Here is a 20025-nt window from a genome sequence, read left to right as displayed (position 1 = left end):
CTCATACTCACGAATAGCTTCTCTGGCCGAAACTATCCAAAACCGTTGGCTGAGCGCTGCCAAGGTCTGATTGGTTCCACCGACGTGAAACAGGCGGACGTGTGCTCGTTTCACTATCAAAGTGGTTACTCTGCTCGAGCGGGGCAGAATGATCAGGCACCTGGCATCATCCAAAATATGCTCTGCATAGCGCAACCGACCACCACACCTCAGAACACCATCTTCGTCGAGCTGCAGCTGTAAGCTGCTCAGCACACTCTTAGGAGAGATAAGCTTTCCCCGCTGTAGAGCACTGATTTCCTCTGGGAAGGCTGACTGCTGGCACTGATGTATGATGACATACTCGGCGCTGCGGATCTAATCTACGGACAGGGGACCTGACACTTGCTCAGTGTTCAGGCGTCTTGCGTTGCTGGAGAAGTGATTGATCCAGGCAATGACCCGGGCCAGCTTGAGGAGGCTGCTGTAGCGCTCTGGATCTAATGCGGGTAAGGCGGCGATCGCCAGATAACTGAAATGAGCTATCTCAACTGCAGGCTTCTTCAGCTCTGCCGCCGCTGTTGCTGACAATGCCTTTCCTGGGAACGGTGTGTGTAACCCGGACATGTCTGGACCACACCACCAGAACTGGGAATCTGCGAGCTGACTTGCAGACATACCATGCGTCAACAGGTCGGCTGGGTTGCGGCTAGTAGCTACATGCTTCCACTGGTCAGGATCACTCGCTGTCTGAATCGTGCCGACTCTGTGGGCAACGAACGGCTTGTACTTTCGGCTCTGTCCACGAATCCAGTAGAGGACATCAGCACTGTCAGACCAGAACGTGACAGTACTCATCGTGAGATCAAGCGGAGGTAGAAGAGACTTCACTAGCTGCAAACCCAGAACTGCGGCCATCAATTCCACCCTAGGAATACTGTGGACAGCAAGCGGGGCGACTTTCATCTTCGACGCGACGAGACGCATTGAGTCGCTGCCATCGTTGAACTGCTGCCGGATGTAGACGACTGCGCCGAACGCCTTTTCGGAGGCATCCACAAACACTTCCAAGCTGCTAGTTGCTGTTGTCGCTGCTGATTGTCGCAGGCACCTCGGAATTTGAACTCTTTTCAAATCCGGTAGCTCGGCGCACCACACTTCAGCTGCACTGACGAGATCATCTGGCAAGTCTGCATCCCAATCGAAGCCTTCGATCCACATGGATTGGAACAGGACTTTGGCTCGGACGATGTACGGGGCTAGAAAGCCGAGCGGATCAAATATGGTTGCCAGAATACGCAGAAATTGCCACTTCGTCAGACGTGCAAAATCTGGCACCTTGTACTGAAATGTAAACATGTCGATCTCGACCTGCCAGAGGACGCCGAGCGTCTTGATGTCCGGCAGCTGTTCGTCCGTGAGCTCGAGTTGACTTGCCCGATCCGCTTGTGGGATCTCAGCCAGAACCTCCGCCGAGTTAGAGAGCCACTTCCGCGCGTGCATATTCGCTTGGCCCCAGAGAGCCGACAAATCCGCGTATAAGGACTTGGCTGCTGGAACATCAGGTGCTGACGTCATGCTATCATCCATGTATGTGGAGTCCAGCACGACACTAGCGGCTTGCGGCATCTCTGAGCTGAGCGATCTGGCATGCTGCTGCGACACGCACTGCGCTAGGAATGGCGAAGCATTGACTCCGAACACCACGCTGCAGAATTCGTACACTTCTGGTGGCTTACTTGGGTCTGTGCGCCACAGAAATCGATGGTAGCGCCGGTCGTCTGGATTTAGGCTGATACGGAGGTACATCTGGGCAATATCGCAGACCAGTGCTATCGGCTCACGACGGAAACCAACCAGTACATTCACCAGGTCTTGCTGTAATTTGGGGCCGGGCAAGATGAAGTCGTTCAATGACTTGCCGTTCGACTTCGCTGCGGCGTCGAACACGATGCGTACTTTTGTTGTAGTCTTGTCCGGCTTGACTATCGGGAAGTGGGGCAAGTACCATGCGTTTCCGTCGTTGACGTCTGCGGCGTCAACCCGGCGCACATAGCCCTGGCTGATGTGTTCCGCTACCGTAGCGGCGTAGACTTCTCCGACTGTTGCGTCTCGCCTCAGCCGCTGCTCTGTGTTGGCCAAACGCTTCAGAGCAGTGTGGTAGCTAGCATTAGCTCCAGGCGGGTGATCCTTCCATGGAATGCCAACACTGTATTGGCTTCCAATATGCTTCATCGACTTTGCGACCGTCTCCTGTGCATGTCGCTCATCTGGGGTTAGAAGTGCCGCTCCATCTGCCGCGGGCTGACTGTCCACTTCCCAGAACTTCCTCACCAGCTGAGTGAGGTCGGCGTCTGACTGAGTCATCAGACAATGGTGCACGCTGGCCGATACCCGGGAGTCTCCTGCCGTTTGACTGATAGGACCCACACATGTCCAGCCGAGTGGTGTTCTCCGGGCACTTGGCTCACCTGGACCACCGATGACTTCTTCTAGCGATACATGCAGGCTGCTGTTGTCAATACCAATCAGAAGGTCAACTGTCGACCAATCACTGAGCTTCGGGAACCAAGTTGACATTCTCCAAGTGTGGCCAGCTCTTCTTGACAATCTCCCAGTCTACTTATGTTAGCGACCGAGATACTGCTGGTACAGTGTTAGCACAGATGTCCACGCTTGTCTTCTTGGTCAAGTCAGACAGTGTGACGGTGACTGGCATACTCTGAAACGTTTCTTGGTGCCCATTCAGAGTAGACATCGTAATCTTCTTCGTCTCTCCGCGGAGACCAAGTGCACCTGCGGCACTTGCGCTGATCAGCGTCTGCGTCGCGCCGTCGTCCAGGAACGCGTTGACCCGCATGGTCCGCTCGTTGTTGCTCAACAACACTGGCACAGTGCGCAGTGACCCTGGTGCTGCGCTGACGTTACTCGCTGACATAACGTTGCCGACGTTGTGCCTTGAAGGTCGCTCCCCTTCAGTGCTGCGATCCGGTTCGCTGTGTACTTTGTCAAACTTCGGTTTACGATGCAGCAACCAATTGTGTGTATCGCTGCACTTATCCACACCGCATTGTCTGGTTCTGGGACACTGCGCTCCACAGTGACCTGACCCAAGGCATCGATAGCATAGCCTTTTCTCTTTTGCCAGGTCCTATCGTTCATCCACGGTCTTTGCCTTGAAAGACGGACATTTCCAGACGGGGTGCTGCTCGCTGCAAGCGGCACAGCTCTCGCTCTTCTTTTCTGCTAGGAAGACTCTTCCGGACGACTCTGCGTTTCTCGGTTTCCGGTCATTGAAACCACCACGTCGCTGTCTGCTGCTGGCAGTACTGGCGATGCCGTCAATGGTTTCCGATGCAGTAGCCATTATTTCGGCTTCTCGATTCACCCAATCTAGAAGAGTCGTCACAGATTCATTGGCATTGGTCTCCTGCACCCAGCGATGATACTGGACGAGGTTTTCCGTTGCAAGCTTCTTCTGCATACGTGTATACAAAGTACCCGTGCCGAGTTCACTGGTCATGCCGGCATCCGTCATTTTTACCACCGCCACCTCTAGCAAATCTGCAAACTTCTCAAAGTCTGCTGCCCTGATTTTTACTGCAGGGAAGTCCTCTAGTTCTTGCATATGGACGGCCACCATCCTCCGCTGTCCGCCGTACCTCTTCTCAAGCCGTCTGCGTGCCGCACTATATGCTGATGGCGTGAAACCCAGGGTTTGTACGACCGCCAGAGCTTCGCCAGACAGGTACTGCCTAAGTTGCAGCATCTTCATTTCTGTTGAAGTTGCCTGCTGATCAATGGATACATCAAAAGCCGCCTTCCAAACCTCGTATTCCCGTTTGTCGCCGGCAAATGTGGCAATAGAAACTTTCTTCATGTGCCACGTGGTGATGTCTGTCTGTGGCTGACTTGTTCGCAGATACTGTGGCTGTTGCACGTTCTGCGGCTGATATTGTGGCATGTACGTCGATGGCAGCTGTTGCTGCTGCGGTAGGTACTGTTGCGACGTGTACGTGTATGACGGCTGAGACTGCTGCTGTTGCGGAGTGTACGTGTATGCGGCCTGGGACTGCTGCTGCGGTGCATACTGTGACTGCTGCTGCGGTGCCGGATTCGGTGCAGTGTACCCCGGATTCGGTGCAGTGTACGCCGGATTTGGTGCAGTGTACGCCAGATTCGGTGCAGTGTACGCCGGATTCGGTGCAGTGTACGCCGGATTCGGTGCAGTGTACGCCGGATTCAGTGCCGTGTACGTTGGATTCGGTGCAGTGTACGTCGGATTCGGTGCTGTGTACGCCGGATTCGGTGCAGTGTACGCCGGATTCGGTGCAGTGTACGCCGGATTCGGTGCCGTGTACGCCGGATTCGGTGCCGTGTACTGCTGGCTCAATGCCAATGGCGCACCTATATGCCGGGTGAAGTCCCTAGTGGTCGCTGATGTACTTGGTGTACTCTGTATGGCTGCTGTGCCAGTATTGGCAGTGGCCATAGTCACCAAACCCGTTGCCATGGGTACCCGTTGTGAACCCGTGCTGCTCGGTGCCACAGTTCTGGCTGCTAATGGCTCTTGTTTCATTCTGGCTTGGCTAAGCTCAGATGCCTTCGGCTCTGGCGACGCCGTTTCCATAGTAACCGCCGACAGCAATGACGTGACCCTTCCCTGGGTTGACGTTGTGGGCTTGTCAGAAATACATGTACGCTTTACAGGTGCATTGCTTTTTACTTTACTCTGGTAGACACCTGCACTCTCACTTACATCCACACTTGGTACCTCCTCTTCTTCTTCATCTTCTTCGTCGCACAGTTTCTCCTTCAGCAACGACCTTACTTCTCTGATTTTTGCCGCACGTTCTCTGGTTGCGGGGCTGTGGCTGATGCTGGTGGCTTTGCTGGGCCTTTCTGTTCTCAGCTGCTCCAGCACATCCCCTGCTCTCGATACCGCTTCGGCATATTGCTGTTCCAACAGCTGGACTTCCTCGTACCAGTCTGAGGCATCACCTTCCACACAACAGGCGATGGTGGATGTGGCAAGAGCACTGAGGTCATCCAGTGCCCCTAGTATGTTCTTCTTATCTGCTTCATCCTTGTTTATCTCTACCAGCAGCGCTCTTCTGCTGTTGGTGAACTGGGCCTTTGCCAGTGTCCTTTCCTTCTTTGTGATTTCTGGCATTCTTGCTTCAGTTACTGAGTCTCTTAGTCTTACTACTAGTACTACTGCCTACACGTGACTACTATACTACAGCTTCGATAACCATCCTCTGCTACCAAATGTTGCGGTGCGACTTGGTCCCGCAACTAACCATCGTCAGGCAGACCACAAAAACCCAGAAACTGCTTTAATCGACATTACCACTCGTTTCAACAAGAACACCAAAGAACACACCGAACAACGATCGCGATATCGCCAAATCGCTGTCCTGAGCAAAACGTGCAGCGTGCGTGCATTTGGCTTGCGCTGCATGCATGCACACAACGACGTGGCATAGAGAGAAAATGCAGCGTACAGAAAATGCATGAATCATCGTAGCCATAGAGATACTAAATATGGCGACTGCGCGGAGTGCAGGTACTAGGTGCAACGAAAAAGAAAGGCAATAATTTGAATGCAGAACAAACAGAAACTCGCAATCTGCTGAAGTGAAAGAATAAAGAATTGTTGATTACGGAGGTGAAAACAGTGTCTTTCAAGGGGTGCTTGCACCCAGCGACAGGGTGACAGCACACCCTGTCAGCGAGAGTAAGTTTCGCCAAGTAGATCGTAGCGGAGTTGCCGCGGATGGCGATAATGCAACGGATCAAGTACTAGTAAGTACATTGCAACCAATTAGTGTGTCAACAATTCTACTTAGGCCAAACTAAAGAAGGTGTGTGGTTCGACTAACATGGACATTTTTTTTACGGGCGGGCGGGCGGATTTTTTTTTTAAATATATATTTTTAGTACATGTAAATACACTTTTTTTTTTTTTTTCTCCTGGTAAACAGTAAACGTAAAAATTTAATGTGTGGCACCTATGAAGTCAGGGGATGGCCCACGCCTGGTAGAAAACAAAACAATGAGGAGTTAAATACAAAGAAAACGAGCTGAAAATACAAAAGTAAATGAAACACCATTACCAAAGAAACTGTACTGTATCATGTACACCGTTTATGGCACCAGGGCACATTCAGCAGCCGCCAGCACAGCCGAACCAGACAGATGTCGAGGCGGGTTCCGACGGTGACCACGTAGACTGGCAATCATTGCCCGAACAAGGCAAAAGGAGATCTTCGCCCGTACAAAAGCCATCATAACCGGGAAAGGCTCACGGCGCTTTTCACACAGCTTGCTGGCAATCCTGGCGAAGAGGGCCGAAGCAGCTTTCCCTGGCCGCCAGTGGTTGCAAAAACCACGGGAACAAACGAGGAATGCTCCACCTCCAGGACTCGCCGCTCATACTTACGCCTCTTCTCCTGCTCGTGCTTTCTGTAGACAGACGGGAGAGTAAGGTTTCGGTTGGAGGGGACAAAAGGGTTAAACACCCGAACATCAAATATTGTCCTCTCTAACCTACTCCCATACACTCCACGTGCTGCCACATCAAGACGAGCATGAGCCTCCGTGTTGGCCGACCGGAGAGGGAATGTTTCACCAGAGAGGGGTTCCAACTCTGGCTCCACGCTGACATCATGCGCAACCTCACGCAACAGATTAGCGGTTAGATCCCGGAGCTCGTTGTGGCGCATCCCAGTGAATCCTCCGATGGCACATGATAGGGCATGGGTGGTGTCGAAGGGCTTTCCACAGGTGCAGTGAGACGGCAACCGGGGAGGGGTCCAGCCGTAGCGCAGACATAGGGCATCCCGGAAGCCAGCCTTGTGGATGGTAAACTGGAACCGGCGAGATGGCCGACTAGTGAGCCAACTGGAGGCACCTTTCTCTGCGGCTAGATCCAGAGTCCGTCTGTGGTCGTCACTCAGGGTATCCCTGAGGGAGGAGAGGGCCATTGCCTGATCTTGGCGATTAGCTGTGCGTTGGGCCGCCTTGGCTGCCTTGGTGGCAGCAACAACTTCCTCGATGGATTCCTCCTGTCGAAGGAGCTGCTCGACTAGAGGTCTGGTGAAATACACTGTACTGCCTTTAGACACCCAGTACATCGGCATTATTACGCAGTGTTATGCCATACATGTTGTATAAAGGGACCACTGGCTAATACTTTGAAACATTGTGTAGCTCTGGAACGAGAAGAGAATAACTTCAAGCGGTGACTCTGACTGTCCAAATCATCAAGCAAATGAAGAACGATGCGAGTTGAAAGTAAGTTCGGGAACTACTTCGAAGTACAAATTGTACAATGTACCGGTACATGTATTGCTAGTTTGGTGTCGGCGTGCACGAATACATGGGCTTTTTCCATCGACGCTTCCTGTGCTTGCACACATGGAGCAGCAACTTACCGGTACAGGTGAAATATCGTTCCCAATACACGAGGAAAGTGCAATCTCGTCTGTCCTTCATCCCAAAACAGAAGGCCGTCCTTAATCTGGAACGAGGCAATCACTCTCAACCGGACAGTCACTTCAAAATAAGTCTCGCCAGTCTGCCGGTGGTCGTATCGAGTAGACTCTACTACCAGCACAAGGACAAGGTAGCAGTCGTAGAATCTACCACTCACTGCACTGCACTGCAGTACAACTACAAGTCAAGTCCAAAAGGAGCCGCCTGCGTCCGCAGACTCACGCTGCACAGCACGTAGACGTGGACGTGTTCAGTCCACGTAGTCTACGTCAGTCACACGACAGCCCGCCGAAAAAAAGTTACGGTCGGGCTGAAAAATGAACGGTCGGTCGGGTGAGTCGAACCACAGACCTTCTTCAGTGTGGCCTTATATAATAAATTAGCACAATTCATAAAATATTCCGCTCGTGAACATGTCGTGGTACGAACACGCATAGCAATTACTGTATCAATTACTGTATCATAAAATGTGTCTCGATGTAGACGTAACAGATATGCACTCATGATGTAATTCTAACAGACGAACAAATAAATATTACACTCGCGAAATACATAGCAGTAATACGCACCGCACCAATATTGCAAGCGACCTAGCATGTCTTGACAATACTGCCCTTGCAGCATGTGACAGTTCTGTACACTATTCGTAACTACAATTCACTAATAGTATCAACGTGCAACATGTGACAACATGTGACAATTCGAAAGGATAATGTTCAAGAGTGCAGTCTCCTGTCCAAGGACATATGGATACGAGTTAAGAGTAACTCTCCATCACTGTAACTGGATACTATATACAGTCAGAAAGTGCAATAACTACGCACAAAACTGACAAGAGTACTGAGACATTCGACATCCTGACACCTAGCTTAAAAACATTTCCGTAGCGATAACCGACAGCCTGTCATACAGAGAGACATAAAAACAAGGACAACTGGACACAGATTGAGGGGAAGGTGGTCGCAGCCTGATCGATCAGAGTGTCTCAAATGATCTACGATGTTCACACGGATCCAGTAATAAACCATGATCAACAACCATTTAGGACCGTCAGATTAATTTACATGGACCGAGCCAGCCGGGAAAAAACCCTCGCACCGACAGACGCAGCAGTGAGGGAAATAACCCGGTGTATGATGCCAGTGACGAATTGACATCACGCAAGCATTTCAAAGCACATCAAAGCAAACTTGCTTTTAAAAACAAGTTTGGGGTGCACAGAGCTGAAGCGTGGGAGCGCACAGACACTGGTCAGACTCAAAACCAGACTGAGGAACCAGGGAAAGAAGCATCAATAAAGAAAAGCATTGATGCCATATTTGAAGCAGAAAACCAGAAAAAGAATGTTGCGCAAGATCGCATTTCTTGTCTATCTCCCCTGCGTCCGGCCGACGAGAAAAAAACTTCTATTTCTCTCACGATCTCTCGTTTTATCAAGTTCTCTCTCTCATTTCTCTCTCTCTCTCTCTCTCTCTCTCTGTCTCTGCCTCTGTCTCTGTGTCAAACTCACCTTCCTTACGAGTTGATGGACAAGCTACGCTGCCACACTTGCGCTGTTGCCTGCTCTCTCCCACACACAGACTGCTCTCATTGCTTCCGCATTCTCGACTTCTTCTCTGTATCCCGCCGCCACAGCTGGAACTACACTGCGACCAGCTACTCCATACATCCCAGCCACGAACTAAACACATCCAACAACGCACACACGCACATGAAAACACGACACACCAAACACCAACATCCTCCGTGCATACTAGCTGCCTGTTGGCTTCTTCATACAGAACTGAACTGTTAGCATGTACAGTACACGCGGCAAGTACAGTACCTTTTCAATTCAACAAAACATATTACATGTATAGCAGTCTGAGTCATGCAAGACTGTTCTCGCTGCCCATGCTCTTGCTCACCTGGGCACACAAATTGCTCCAGTTTCTTCAGCACAGTCTCCTCCAATGCATCAAAACTCTGCACTGATAACACGTGCTTAGGATATGGCAGGCTTGCGATGCTTTCCAACTCTGACCGGTCTATTCCGTTACCGATGCCCACTGCAAACATCTCGATGTTCTTAGCACGCAGCTCAGAAGCGCAGGCCGAAGGATTGCCACCAACATTGGAGTTTCCGTCACTCAACAGCACAATAACTTCTCGTCTTCTGCCACCGCTTGAGCTGCTCCTTCTTCCTCGTCCTCGATCACCAGAAGATGACGACCCTGAGCTGCTGCTGCTGCTGCCGCTACCACGGCTGCTGCTGCTGCTGCCACGGCCGCTACTGCTGCTGCTGCCGCTGCTGCTGCTGCTGCCGCTGCTGCCACTGCTGCCACTGCTGCCACTGCTGCTTCCGCTGCTTCCTCTGCCATTCTGACTACTACTTCCACCTCCACTGCCACGGCTGCTGCTGCTTCCGCTGCTGCCGGATGCACTCCCGCAATAAGACCTGCACGAAGAATTGCGGTGACAACCCAGAGATGTGCAGCTCATTGACAAGCCAAATAAGTCAATCCCTGCTACTTCTAGAGCACCACTTGTGTTGGTACAGCCTTTTGTCACCTTGGCCATCCCATCCATAGCTGACAGCACTGAACTTAGATTCAAGTACATATCAAAGCCGAACACAACATTCGCACTATTGTTGTAGCGAAGTACTCCAAACCGGCTTTGACTCTGACCCACAGCGCCAGTACCAGAGCTGTCGTTTCTCCAATTGTTGCTGCTGCTGCTGCTGCTGCTGCTGCTTCTGCCACCGCCGCCGCTGTCACTGCTGCCACTACTGCTTATGTTGCTCAGCTGCTGTCGCCTCCATGCAGACCGCCCGTCTTCTCCACGATTTGTTGCCACCGAAAATCGATCCATCATCTTCTTTGTGAAGCTCACCATCTTAGCAAAATTGCCATCACCAACGCTACCTGAAGCATCCAGTATGAATGCTACGTCCAACACACCACCTCTTTCTACACAGCCTCCTGCATACAAAGACAATGCACGAAATACACACACAAACACAGAAACAACGTCATGTTATACTATTAACGCAGCTCTTTCTGACTGTTTATCATCTTCTTACAGTCGTGGATAGTTGCTGCATAACTCGGTCTCATGTGTTTTCTTCTCTATTTTTAACATCATAATAGTATTCTTTCTTTTTTCAGTCCACATCTAATGTCATACAGAGAGACATAAAAAACAAGGACAACTGGACACAGATTGAAGGGTAGGTGGTCGCAGCCTGATTTATCAGAGTATCTCAAATGATCTACGATGTTCACACGGATCCAGAAATGAGCCATGATCAACAACCATTTAGGACGGTCAGATTAATTTACATGGACCGAGCCAGCCGGGAAAAAACCCTCGCACCGACGGACGCAGCAGTGAGGGAAATAACCCGGTGTATGATTCCAGTGACGATATGACATCATGCAAGCATTTCAAAGCACATCAAAGCAAACTTGCTTTTAAAAACAAGTTTGGGGTGCACAGAGCTGAAGCGTGGGAGCGCACAGACACTGGTCAGACTCAAAAACAGACTGAGGAACCAGGGAAAGAAGCATCAATAAAGAAAAGCATTGATGCCATATTTGAAGCGGAAAAACAGAAAAATAATGCTGCGCAAGATTGCATTTCTTGTCTATCTCCCCTGCGTCCGGCCGACGAGAAATAAAACTTCTATTTCTCTCACGATCTCTCGTTTTATCAAGTTCTCTCTCTCTCATTCTCTCTCTCTCTCTCTCTCTCTCTCTCTCTCTCTCTCTCTCTCTCTCTCTCTCTCTCTCTCTCTCTCTCTCTCTCTCTCTCTCTCTCTCTCTCTCTCTCTGCCTGTCTCTGTGTCAAACTCACCTTCCTTACGAGTTGATGGACAAGCTACGCTGCCACACTTGCGCTGTTGCCTGCTCTCTCCCACACACAGACTGCTCTCATTGCTTCCGCATTCTCGACTTCTTCTCTGTATCCCGCCGCCACAGCTGGAACTGCACTGCGACCAGCTACTCCATACATCCCAGCCACGAACTAAGCACATCCAACAACGCACACACGCACATGAAAACAAGACGCATCAAACACCAACATCCTCCGTGCATACTAGCTGCCTGTTGGCTTCTTCATACAGAACTGAACTGTTAGCATGTACAGTACACGCGGCAAGGACAGTACATTTCAATTCAACAAAACATATTACATGTATAGCAGTCTGAGTCATGCAAGACTGTTCTCGCTGACCATGCTCTTGCTCACCTGGGCACACAAATTGCTCCAGTTTCTTCAGCACAGTCTCCTCCAATGCATCAAAACTCTGCACCGATAACACATGCTTAGGATATGGCAGGCTTGCGATGCTTTCCAACTCTGACCGGTCTATTCCGTTACCGATGCCCACTGCAAACACCTCGATGTTCTCAGCACGCAGCTCTGAAGCGCAGGCCGAAGGATTGCCACCAACATTGGAGTTTCCGTCACTCAACAGCACAATAACTTCTCGTCTTCTGACACCGCTTGAGCTGCTCCTTCTTCCTCGTCCTCGTCCTCGATCACCAGAAGATGACGACCCTGAGCTGCTGCTGCTGCTGCCGCTACCACGGCTGCTGCTGCTGCTGCTGCTGCTGCTGCTGCCACGGCCGCTACTGCTGCTGCTGCCACTGCTGCTGCTGCCACTGCTGCTTCCGCTGCTTCCTCTGCCATTCTGACTACTACTTCCACCTCCACTGCCACGGCTGCTGCTGCTTCCGCTGCTGCCGGATGCACTCCCGCAATAAGACCTGCACGAAGAATTGCGGTGACAACCCAGAGATGTGCAGCTCATTGACAAGCCAAATAAGTCAATCCCTGCTACTTCTAGAGCACCACTTGTGTTGGTACAGCCTTTTGTCACCTTGGCCATCCCATCCATAGCTGACAGCACTGAACTTAGATTCAAGTACATATCAAAGCTGAACACAACATTCGCACTATTGTTGTAGCGAAGTACTCCAAACCGGCTTTGACTCTGACCCACAGCGCCAGTACCAGAGCTGTCGTTTCTCCAATTGTTACTGCTGCTGCTGCTGCTGCTGCTTCTGCCACCGCCGCCGCTGTCACTGCTGCCACTACTGCTTATGTTGCTCAGCTGCTGTCGCCTCCATGCAGACCGCCCGTCTTCTCCACGATTTGTTGCCACCGAAAATCGATCCATCATCTTCTTTGTGAAGCTCACCATCTTAGCAAAATTGCCATCACCAACGCTACCTGAAGCATCCAGTATGAATGCTACGTCCAACACACCACCTCTTTCTACACAGCCTCCTGCATACAAAGACAATGCACGAAATACACACACAAACACAGAAACAACGTCATGTTATACTATTAACGCATCTATTTCTGACTGTTTATCATCTTCTTACAGTCGTGGATAGTTGCTGCATAACTCGTTCTCATGTGTTTTCTTCTCTTTTTTTAACATCATATTAGTATTCTTTCTTTTTTCAGTCCACATCTAATGTCATACAGAGAGACATAAAAAACAAGGACAACTGGACACAGATTGAGGGGTAGGTGGTCGCAGCCTGATTGATCAGAGTATCTCAAATGATCTACGATGTTCATACGGATCCAGAAATGAGCCATGATCAACAACCATTTAGGACCGTCAGATTAATTTACATGGACCGAGCCAGCCGGGAAAATACCCTCGCACCGACGGACGCAGCAGTGAGGGAAATAACCCGGTGTATGATTCCAGTGACGATATGACATCACGCAAGCATTTCAAAGCACATCAAAGCAAACTTGCTTTTAAAAACAAGTTTGGGGTGCACAGAGCTGCATTGATACCATATTAACACGCATGCACTCGCTATTGCAGACCAATGGAGAGCACACATCATATGGAGGATTCATGGAGTGCTGGGCAACCGAATCTGGCATGTGATAATCATGTAGGATAGTCCACGCACGAGGTGCAGCCCATGAAATGGGCACCCATGAACTGGGCGGAGTGTGGACAGCCTGTATGATAGTGTGTATGTATGTCCACGCACAAAGTGCAGCCCATGAGATGGGCGCCCATGAAATGGACGGAGTGTGGACGGCCCACGCACGAAGTGCAATGCCCGTTAGGAGGCAGGAGTGTGGGAGTATGAGTGTGATGGCCGAAGGCCGTGATAATTGCCAGATGAGAGGAGATAGCTGGCCCAGCACTCCTATTTATTTTCGTCTTGTATGAATTATGATACCTGTGTTGAATCAAGGATATCAATATTATTCATAGATGGGAAGAGGTGGGTGGGTGAGAAAGGAACAAACCGGTGTTAAAGAGTTGGTGGACAAGCCGTTGATTATTCACTCTCATTGTAATATCAAAAACGGTGTTCTTCTCACGGCGCAAGCAAAGCAAATACGAAGTAGCAATGTGGCCAGCGCGAAGTATGGTGTATGCGTTACGGGTTCAAGCTCCGATGTGTGCTGCAGCCGCATATGGCTGGTTGGCTGGCGAGTTCAGGTGAGTTCCGGCGTACGCATGTTACATGCCACCGCAGCGTGCATGTGCGTGTTACTTGACATGCATCAATGAATAGCGTGGGATCTGCGGGCTCTTTGGAAGCCGCTGGAGCGCATGTGAAGTGGTGGCTTGTGCAATGTGTTAACCTACATTACCGCAAGCTCTAATGTGCTATTTGAAGCAGAAAAAGAGAAGAAGAATGTTGCGCAAGATTGCATTTCTTGTCTATCTCCCCTGCGTCCGGCCGACGAGAAATAGAACTTCTATTTCTCTCACGATCTCCCGTTTTATCAATTTCTCTCTCTCTCATTCTTTCTCTCTCCCTCTCTCTCTCTCTCTCTATCTTTCTCTCTCTCTCTCTCTCTCTCTCTCTCTCTCTCTCTCTCTCTCTCTCTCTCTCTCTCTCTCTCTCTCTCTCTCTCTCTCTCTCTCTCTCTCTCTCTCTCTCTCTCTCTCTCTCTCTCTCTCTCTCTCTCTCTCTCTCTCTCTCTCTCTGTCTGTCTGTCTCTGCCTCTGTCTTTGTGTCAAACTCACTATTATGATCACACCAGAGCAGTTCAGGACAAGACAAAAGGGGAACTGTTGACTTCAAGATCAAAGCTAGAACGCCGAACTAGAACGACAGAGAAGCTCAGCAGCACAACGGAAAAGCATGCGCGGCTGATACAACTTAGAGTAGAGGAGTAGAAAGATAATGATCTATCACGTGAGGTAGCTCACTAGTACGGATATCACATCCCTCCACCATTAGATGAGGAACACATAAGCAATAGTATGAGAAATGAGTTCACTATAATTTGTTGCTGATACGAGAAGCGAGTTCAATGTAACACACTAAGGAACTGCAAATATCAACAGAGAGCTGAACGCAAAACCCAGCAGGTCTGCAGTTACAAGTTCATACGATCAGGGGACTTCCTTGAGCGTGTAGACCTGCGCAGATTAGAGCTAGGAGAATTAACAGAGATAGCAGAAGACTGAGTAGAAGATTCAGCGGAAGGTGCAGCAGATGCAGAAGAGGATAGCGATGTTGATTCCACATCCTGGCGGCTGGCGGCAACCTCTGGCTGTGACGGCTGTGGTGATTCGGCATCTACATGTGACGGCGGCTGTGCAGTTGCCAAAGTTGAAGTTGATGGCGGTGATGACCGGTCGGATATGCCTGCACTCTCGGGTGGCATTTCTCCTCCCTCGGACGGAAGACGGCGTCTAATGTGATCAGCATGGCGCTTCCATATGCGACCATCATCCAGACGTACAGTAAACGTGGCTGGACCAAGACATTCTTTCAGCACACCAGGCATCCATTTAGGCGTCGATGTGAAGTTAATCACCCAAACAGCATCACCACAACAGAGATCCGACGCCCGAGCCGTGCGACGGTCAACAGCAGCACCTTGCCTGTTCAAGACACGTGCTGATGTATCTGGAAACGTCAGGTCAAGACGAGAACGTGGCGTGCGGTTCATAAGCAGCTGAAATGGTGACTGGCCTGTTGTTGACTGAGGCGTTAAGCGATAATGAAACAGAAAGCGGTGTAACCGTGACGCTAGGTCTCCACCAGCACCTGACAATTTCTTCAAGCCGGATTTGACTGTTTGAACTGCTCGTTCAGCAAGACCGTTGCTTGCTGGGTGGTAGGGTGAAACCAAGGTATGCTTGATACCGTTACTTGAGCAAAATTGTTGAAACTCCGAGCTGGTGAACACTGAGCCATTATCCGAGACAAGCTGTTGCGGAAGACCATGTGTAGCGAAACACTCACGAAGCTTGCCAATGGTAGCTGTCGACGTAGCAGATGGAACGGCGTGCACGTCGATGTACTTGCTGTGGCTGTCGACGATCACAAGTAGCATCTTGCCTTCCACAGGGCCTGCATAATCAATGTGCAGTCGGGTCCAGGGTTTGCCTGGCCACTCCCAGGGATGCAATGGCTGTAGTGCTGGAGACTTCTGGGTTGCTTGACATGGCTCACAGCTGCGGACCTTGAGTTCAATTTCGGCATCGATCGATGGCCACCAGACGTAGCTGCGGGCGAGCGACTTCATTTTGGTTATGCTGGGATGGCTGAAATGTAACTCTTCCAGTAACTTTTCTCGGCCTTGGGGCGGAATGACAACGCGAGACCCCAACAGTAAGCACCCATCGATGATGGAGAGTTCACTTCAACGACGGTAGTACACTTGGTAATCACTATGCACGTCGTTAGGCCAGCCTTCCTGGACGTACTTAAGAACTAATGGAAGCACTGGATCACGGCGAGACCATTGCGCAACGCTCGATGATGTCACGGGAGTTCCGTCCAAAACAGTCATTGACAAAACTGTTTCAGCCGGCACGGGAACCTGGAATTCTGGCGTTGGTGCCGGCAGACGACTGAGACCATCAGCGTTTCCATTCGATTTTCCGGGCTTGTACTGTAGCTCATAGTCATAGTTGGCTAACATCAGCGCCCAACGCTGAATACGACCGCTGGCCATAGCAGGAACGGGCCGACACTCGCTGAACAAACCCAGCAGAGGTTTGTGGTCTGTTTGAAGAGTGAATGATTGGCCATACAGGTACTTGTGGAATCGCTTGACAGCGAAAACCATGGCGAGGCCTTCCTTCTCAATCTGTGCGTAGTTTCGTTCTGCTGACGACAGGGTACGCGATGCGAAGATTACCGGATGCTCCTCGCCATTGACAACATGCGACAAAACTGCACCAATGCCGTACGGTGAGGCATCACAGCTCACAATAATTGGTAGTTTAGGGTCGTAATGCACACGGACGGGTGAGTCAATGAGCAGCTTCTTGCTACTCTCGAATGCGGACTGTTGACGATGAGACCAGTCCCAACTCTTGGAAGACAATAGTTCATACAACGGAGCAAGTACTGAGCTCAGGTTAGGAATGAACTTGTGGTAGTAGTTGATTAGTCCGAGGTAGCCTCTCAGCTCTTGCACGTCGGTAGGAGCCCTTGCATCAATGACATCTTGCACTTTCTCCTTGGTTGGCTTAATTCCAGATGCATCGATGATGTGACCTAAGAATGTCACAGAGGACCTTGCAAATGAACATTTGGTGCGGTTCAAACGCAATCCAGCTGCGTTGAGAGGTTCCAGAACCATGTTCAGATGTTTGTCGTGTTCTTCAAGAGTTGTGCCAGAGACAAGGATGTCATCCAAGTAGATCACGACCATTGGTATTCCAGCTAGCAATTGGTCGAGCGTACGTTGAAATATGCTCGGGGCCGAAGACACACCAAAAGGCAGTCGGTTGTACACAAACAGTCCCTTCGTGGTGTTGATGGTGGTAAGAAGTTTAGACTGTTCATCCAGTGGTAATTGGAGATAAGCTTGACTGAGGTCCAGCTTGGTGAAGCAACAGCCATTAGCAAGTTTCACGTACAAATCCTCTATGTTCGGCAATGGGTACTTATCTGTCTTGGCTGCCTGGTTAACAGTGCACCTGTAATCACCACAGATGCGGACTTGGCCATTGCTCTTGAGAACTGGCACAATCGGTGCTGCCCACTCAGCGAATTCGACTGGCTGAATGACATTGTTGTCGACTAGTTTGTCCAGCTCCTTCTCCACGGCAGACTGTAGAGCATAAGGCACAGAGCGAGCTTTCAGGAAGCGAGGTCTAGCATTGCGGTCGACTGCAAGCTTGACACTGCCGTGCTTCCAGGTGCCTAGTCCGGAAAACATCAGGATGCTTGCTCAGGAGGTCACTGCTCAGATCTCCGGTGACATTGAAGACTCGGTTCCAGTTGAGCTTTAGCGTCTGCAGCGCGTCTCTACCCAACAGATTCGGACCGGAACCCTCGACGACAAACATGGTCAGCTGAGCCGAGTTCTTCGCATGACGGGCATTGCAGATGAGACGACCAATAACTGGTATGATCGTGCCAGCATACGACCTAAGGCTCGGCAGGTCATTGGTCTCCAGACTGGGGAGTTGCTGCTTGGTATCTTTCGACGCCAGTGTCTGGTACTCCGCTTTGTTGATTATTGTTACTGCCGCTCCGGTGTCTATCTCAAACACAACAGGGGTGCCAGCCAGACTCACACTACACATATAAGGATCCACGTTGGAACGCACATGACCAGAGCAACTGGTGTGGTGCAGCTCCGCGCTGTATTCCGCCGTCTGGTCAGGTGATGCGAACTCCGGGGCTCTCTGCTCTGAAAGCTGATGTACAGCCTTCGACCGGCATACCTTTGCGAAATGATTCGACCTACTGCAGGACTTGCACGTCTTGCCCCATGCTGGGCAATCCGAGCGGTTGTCGTGCCATTTCCCCCCGCATCCGCTACATTTGCGAACGGCCTTACTGGAAGGACTGGGCTGGTCACGACTTGATGGGTGTCGCCTCTCCACTTTATGGACTTGGGGATGTTCAGGCTTGCTGAAGCTGCTGGCCCCGACCATGGCTGCCACAGACGACATCGTGACTTTCACTGAACGTGCATAAGTAAGGTCTGCCAACGACATGCTGCTCTCCATGAAAGCCTTTTCACGTACCTTCGACGACACACAGTGCTGTACGACCTGAGACTTTAGCTCTGTGTCCATATCTGCAAATTGACAGTGCTTGCCCAAACGCCTAAGACGAGTTACGTAGCTATCAAGGGTCTCCGACTGAGATTGTTTCTCACGACGGAACAAGTAGACCTCGTATTCCCTGTTGCGCTTCGGACTGAAGTGAGCCGTCAGAGCATCCTTCAAGTCGTCGTAACTTGTAATGCTACTGCTGTCAAAGGTGAGGTAGACGTCAAACACGTCCTCACCGCCACCGTGCAAGAGCTGGGCTCGTCTTCCGTGATGTTTGCTGCAATCAAATAATTATCGAAACTGGCCAGCCATTTCTCCCAACGAGGGCCAACCGACTCAGGCGGTTCCAGAGCAAACGGGTTCAATGATTATACTGTGCTCATCGTGGCAGCTGAATCAAGGACTTCGTCGCCAAATATTATGATCACACCAGAGCAGTTCAGGACAAGACAAAAGGGGAACTGTTGACTTCAAGATCAAAGCTAGAACGCCGAACTAGAACGACAGAGAAGCTCCGCAGCACAACGGAAAAGCATGCGCAGCTGATACAACTTAGAGTAGAGGTGTAGAAAGATAATGATCTATCACGTGAGGTAGCTCACTAGTACGGATATCACACTCACCTTCCTTACGAGTTGATGGACAAGCTATGCTGCCACACTTGCGCTGTTGCCTGCTCTCTCCCACACACAGACTGCTCTCATTGCTTCCGCATTCTCGACTTCTTCTCTGTATCCCGCCGCCACAGCTGGAACTGCACTGCGACCAGCTACTCCATACATCCCAGCCACGAACTAAACACATCCAACAACGCACACACGCATATGAAAACACGACGCATCAAACACCAACATCCTCCGTGCATACTAGCTGCCTGTTGGCTTCTTCATACAGAACTGAACCGTTATGATCTACAGTACACGCGGCAAGTACAGTACCTTTTCAATTCAACAAAACATATTACATGTATAGCAGTCTGAGTCATGCAAGACTGTTCTCGCTGACCATGCTCTTGCTCACCTGGGCACACAAATTGCTCCAGTTTCTTCAGCACAGTCTCCTCCAATGCATCAAAACTCTGCACCGATAACACATGCTTAGGATATGGCAGGCTTGCGATGCTTTCCAACTCTGACCGGTCTATTCCGTTACCGATGCCCACTGCAAACATCTCGATGTTCTTAGCACGCAGCTCAGAAGCGCAGGCCGAAGGATTACCACCAACATTGGAGTTTCCGTCACTCAACAGCACAATAACTTCTCGTCTTCTGCCACCGCTTGAGCTGCTCCTTCTTCCTCGTCCTCGATCACCAGAAGATGACGACCCTGAGCTGCTGCTGCTGCTGCCGCTACCACGGCTGCTGCTGCTGCTGCTACTGCCACGGCCGCTACTGCTGCTGCTGCCACTGCTGCTTCCGCTGCTTCCTCTGCCATTCTGACTACTACTTCCACCTCCACTGCCACGGCTGCTGCTGCTTCCGCTGCTGCCGGATGCACTCCCGCAATAAGACCTGCACGAAGAATTGCGG

At 50.7% G+C, this 20025-nt stretch overlaps 2 protein-coding genes across 2 annotated transcripts; both read right to left on the bottom strand.

The window, feature by feature from the left end:
• Positions 1 to 357: 357 nt before the first annotated feature.
• On the bottom strand, positions 358 to 2559 carry LOC135823618 (uncharacterized). Its single transcript, XM_065336496.1, has one exon. The coding sequence runs from the start codon at positions 2557 to 2559 to the stop codon at positions 358 to 360; it is 2202 nt and encodes a 733-aa protein (XP_065192568.1).
• Positions 2560 to 3130: 571 nt separating this feature from the next.
• Positions 3131 to 5152, bottom strand: LOC135823545 (tyrosine-protein phosphatase non-receptor type 23-like). The gene has a single exon (XM_065336410.1). The coding sequence runs from the start codon at positions 5150 to 5152 to the stop codon at positions 3131 to 3133; it is 2022 nt and encodes a 673-aa protein (XP_065192482.1).
• Positions 5153 to 20025: the final 14873 nt, after the last annotated feature.

Source organism: Sycon ciliatum, chromosome 1, assembly GCF_964019385.1.
Source record: "Sycon ciliatum chromosome 1, ocSycCili1.1, whole genome shotgun sequence".
Classification (NCBI taxonomy): domain Eukaryota; kingdom Metazoa; phylum Porifera; class Calcarea; order Leucosolenida; family Sycettidae; genus Sycon; species Sycon ciliatum.
Note: the sequence above shows the minus strand (reverse complement) of the source record. Positions and strands in the feature narration are given on the sequence as shown.

Excerpts from the sequence above, each read along its gene's own strand:
- LOC135823618 (XM_065336496.1), bottom strand. The coding sequence starts at position 2,559 with ATGTCAACTTGGTTCCCGAAGCTCAGTGATTGGTCGACAGTTGACCTT.
- LOC135823545 (XM_065336410.1), bottom strand. The coding sequence starts at position 5,152 with ATGCCAGAAATCACAAAGAAGGAAAGGACACTGGCAAAGGCCCAGTTC.